The 2,907-nt window shown below is 32.6% G+C and overlaps 1 protein-coding gene across 1 annotated transcript in view; it reads left to right on the top strand.

Moving 5' to 3' along the window:
* Nucleotides 618-2,907, top strand: part of LOC18590584 (cytochrome P450 87A3) — a 4,842-nt gene continuing 2,552 nt past the window's right edge. Inside the window, exons 1-7 of the mRNA XM_018126934.1 lie at nucleotides 618-830; nucleotides 935-1,256; nucleotides 1,448-1,597; nucleotides 1,710-1,964; nucleotides 2,088-2,177; nucleotides 2,281-2,359; nucleotides 2,461-2,575. Coding sequence (XP_017982423.1) covers nucleotides 625-830; nucleotides 935-1,256; nucleotides 1,448-1,597; nucleotides 1,710-1,964; nucleotides 2,088-2,177; nucleotides 2,281-2,359; nucleotides 2,461-2,575 — 1,217 coding nt within the window. The 5' untranslated portion in view covers nucleotides 618-624. The remainder of the gene's footprint in view (nucleotides 831-934; nucleotides 1,257-1,447; nucleotides 1,598-1,709; nucleotides 1,965-2,087; nucleotides 2,178-2,280; nucleotides 2,360-2,460; nucleotides 2,576-2,907) is intronic.

Below are 2,907 nucleotides of genomic sequence, written 5' to 3'. Positions count from 1 at the left end.
TACTCACTCTAGACATGGTCTATTTGTTCAAAATGGAGTTTAGTTATGAAAGAAAATTTAAGAAACAAAGCATTTGCCGTACGTTTTGGATTTTCTTTCTTTTTCATTTTTTTTTTTTTTTGAAAGCAGAAAGTTGGTTTTATATTTCAAACAAAACTTTGAAAACATTGTTTAAGGTCCATGACATCCATGTCCATGTGTGATGGGTACAATGTTTTTTTCCTTAAATTCAACGAATTGTTTGCAACATCAAACTATAAATAAATAAATAAATTCAACCAACTACTACTTTTGGGAATCACATGACGTTATTCGTTTGAAAAATTATATCATCTTTGACTAATTACGCTCTACATTGCTAAAAGTCTGACTAATTAATTACAGTAATCAAAGCTTGATAAATATAAATATATATATATATATTATATATATATATCCATATTTTTGAACAATAATTCAATCCATTAGGGAGAAAACTGTCAATTAACAAAGATCAAAATCATCACGGACTTGTATATAAGGAGTAGCACTCTCTTCACAAAAGCCCAAAACAAAGTGCAACCCCAATTAGCTGTCTGTTATTTGTGCTCTCATCTCATTCCTGTTTGCCACTTGAGTGATCCAATGGAGGTGTGGTCTCTTTGGCTTTTTGTCATATCTTTCCTTGTTGTAAGTGTGACAACTTGGATTTCTTGGTGGAGGAACCCTAGTTGTAATGGCAGACTACCTCCAGGTTCCATGGGACTTCCACTTATAGGGGAGACTCTTAATTTTCTTGTCACGTGCAAGTCCATAGACATCCATCCTTTTATTAAGGAAAGAATGGAAAGGTAATTAATCATTCAACATGCGAAAATTGAAAACTTCCATCATTTTAAACTATTGTTTGGTATATAAATATGGATTGGTAAATCCTTCATTTCTCAATTACTAGATACGGTTCATTGTTCAAGACAAGTTTAGCAGGTCGACCAGTGGTTGTGTCGTTAGATCCTGATTTCAACTATTTCGTGCTTCAACAAGAAGAAAAACTTGTGGAACTATATTACATGGATTCCTTTGCGAACCTGGTTCACAAAGGAAATGCAAATGAAGGTGGTTACGTGCACAAGTATCTGAGGCGCGTGATTCTGAGTCACTTTGGCCCTGAGGCTCTCAAAGAAAAGCTGTTGTGGCAGGCTGAGAATGTCATAAACCATGGATTGCATGAGTGGACGAAGCAGACAGAGGTAGCTGTAAAAGGCCAAAGTGCTGCCGTAAGTAATTTTACCGTAACCAAACACAGTTCATAGTAAAATGTTAATAATGTTAATGAAACAATATGAACCTTATAGACATCTGTTGGAGGAGCAGGGGTAGAAACTGCTAAACCAAGGCTGACTTATTATTATGATGTGTACTTAGTTCTTTTCTTTTTTTGTTTTGCTAATTTTATCGCATTTTGCAGATGATACTTGGATTTACTTCAAAAATTCTGATGAGTTATGAATTGGAAAAATCTAAGCAAAATTTAAGTGAATATTTATGTAGCTTCTTGCAAGGACTTATGACATTCCCTTTGTACATCCCTGGGACTGCTTTCTACAAATGTATAAAGGTTAATCATCTCTATTATATCTACTATAACTTTTAAAATTTTACATCAAAATTTTAAAATCTTCAAAAGATATAGTTTCATCTGCTAAATATATATATATATATATATGCAGACGCAACGAAAAGTAGAAAAGATACTATCGGAGCTACTAGAAGAGAGAAGGAAGTCTTATTCCCAAGGTTGCAATAACGGAGATTTTCTTGGCCAAATAGTGGAAGACATGGGAAAGGAAGCATTTTTGACGAAGGAATTTGCCGTCAGCCTTATGTTTGGTCTCCTCCTTGCCAGCGTTGAGACTATTTCCTCGACTGCTACTTTAGCCATTAAGTATCTATTGGACAACCCATCAGCTTTGCAACAATTAACTGTCAGTGATTAATTACCCAAAATAAGATCATCGAATGATTAATTTTTATATTACCAAAATTTTCATCGTTTTATGCAGAAAACCTTGATTCTTTTTTTTTTTGTTTTTGTATGATTTGATCAGGAGGAGCACGAGGAAATTCTAAAGAAAAGAGAAGACACCAGTCTTGGACTTTCATGGGAGGAATACAAATCTATGACTTTTACTCATTACGTAAGTTATTTGCCAATTTTGGCAACTTTTTCCAAAAAAGCAAAATTGATTGCTTTTTTAAAATCTTTCTATGGAAGTCACATTTAATTTTTTTTATTATTAGGTCATAAACGAAACACTTCGAATAGGAAGTGTTGCTCCTGGAATCTTGAGAAGGGTTATAGCTGATATTCACATTAATGGTATGATTATTGTTTAAAAAATAAATTAATCTATTTATTTTGTATGGTTAAATATATTACAAACATATAATTTTATGAATGGAATGTTTCTTTTATTGCAGGTTATACTATACCCAAAGGTTGGAACCTTTTGGTTGTACCCGCAGCGCTTCAACTTAACCCTAATACATATAAAGATCCTCTTACCTTCAATCCTTCAAGATGGAAGGTAGATAATATAAATATATATATTTTTGTGAAAGTGATAATAATATAATATAATATAATACAATAATATTAATATTACATCGTTTTCCAAGCTTTTCTAGCTGAATTAAATTTGTAATCGATTCATTTGATAGATATTTTTTTTTTTATTTAAATTTAATTTTTAATAAAAATTTAAAATAAAAATAAATTATAAAAATAAAAATTATCGGAGGGGCGGGAGCCCCACTAGGCCCCCCTTTCCAGCGTCTCTGGTTGTGTTCACTGTTCAATTTGAAACGGAGATTAGTTGTACCGGGCTTTCTGTCATCGATCAATGTGTCTGACATGATTTCGTGAGG

This window comes from Theobroma cacao, chromosome 9, assembly GCF_000208745.1.
Source record: "Theobroma cacao cultivar B97-61/B2 chromosome 9, Criollo_cocoa_genome_V2, whole genome shotgun sequence".
NCBI classification, from domain to species: Eukaryota; Viridiplantae; Streptophyta; class Magnoliopsida; order Malvales; family Malvaceae; genus Theobroma; species Theobroma cacao.
This window is presented reverse-complemented; position numbering and strand designations above follow the sequence as displayed.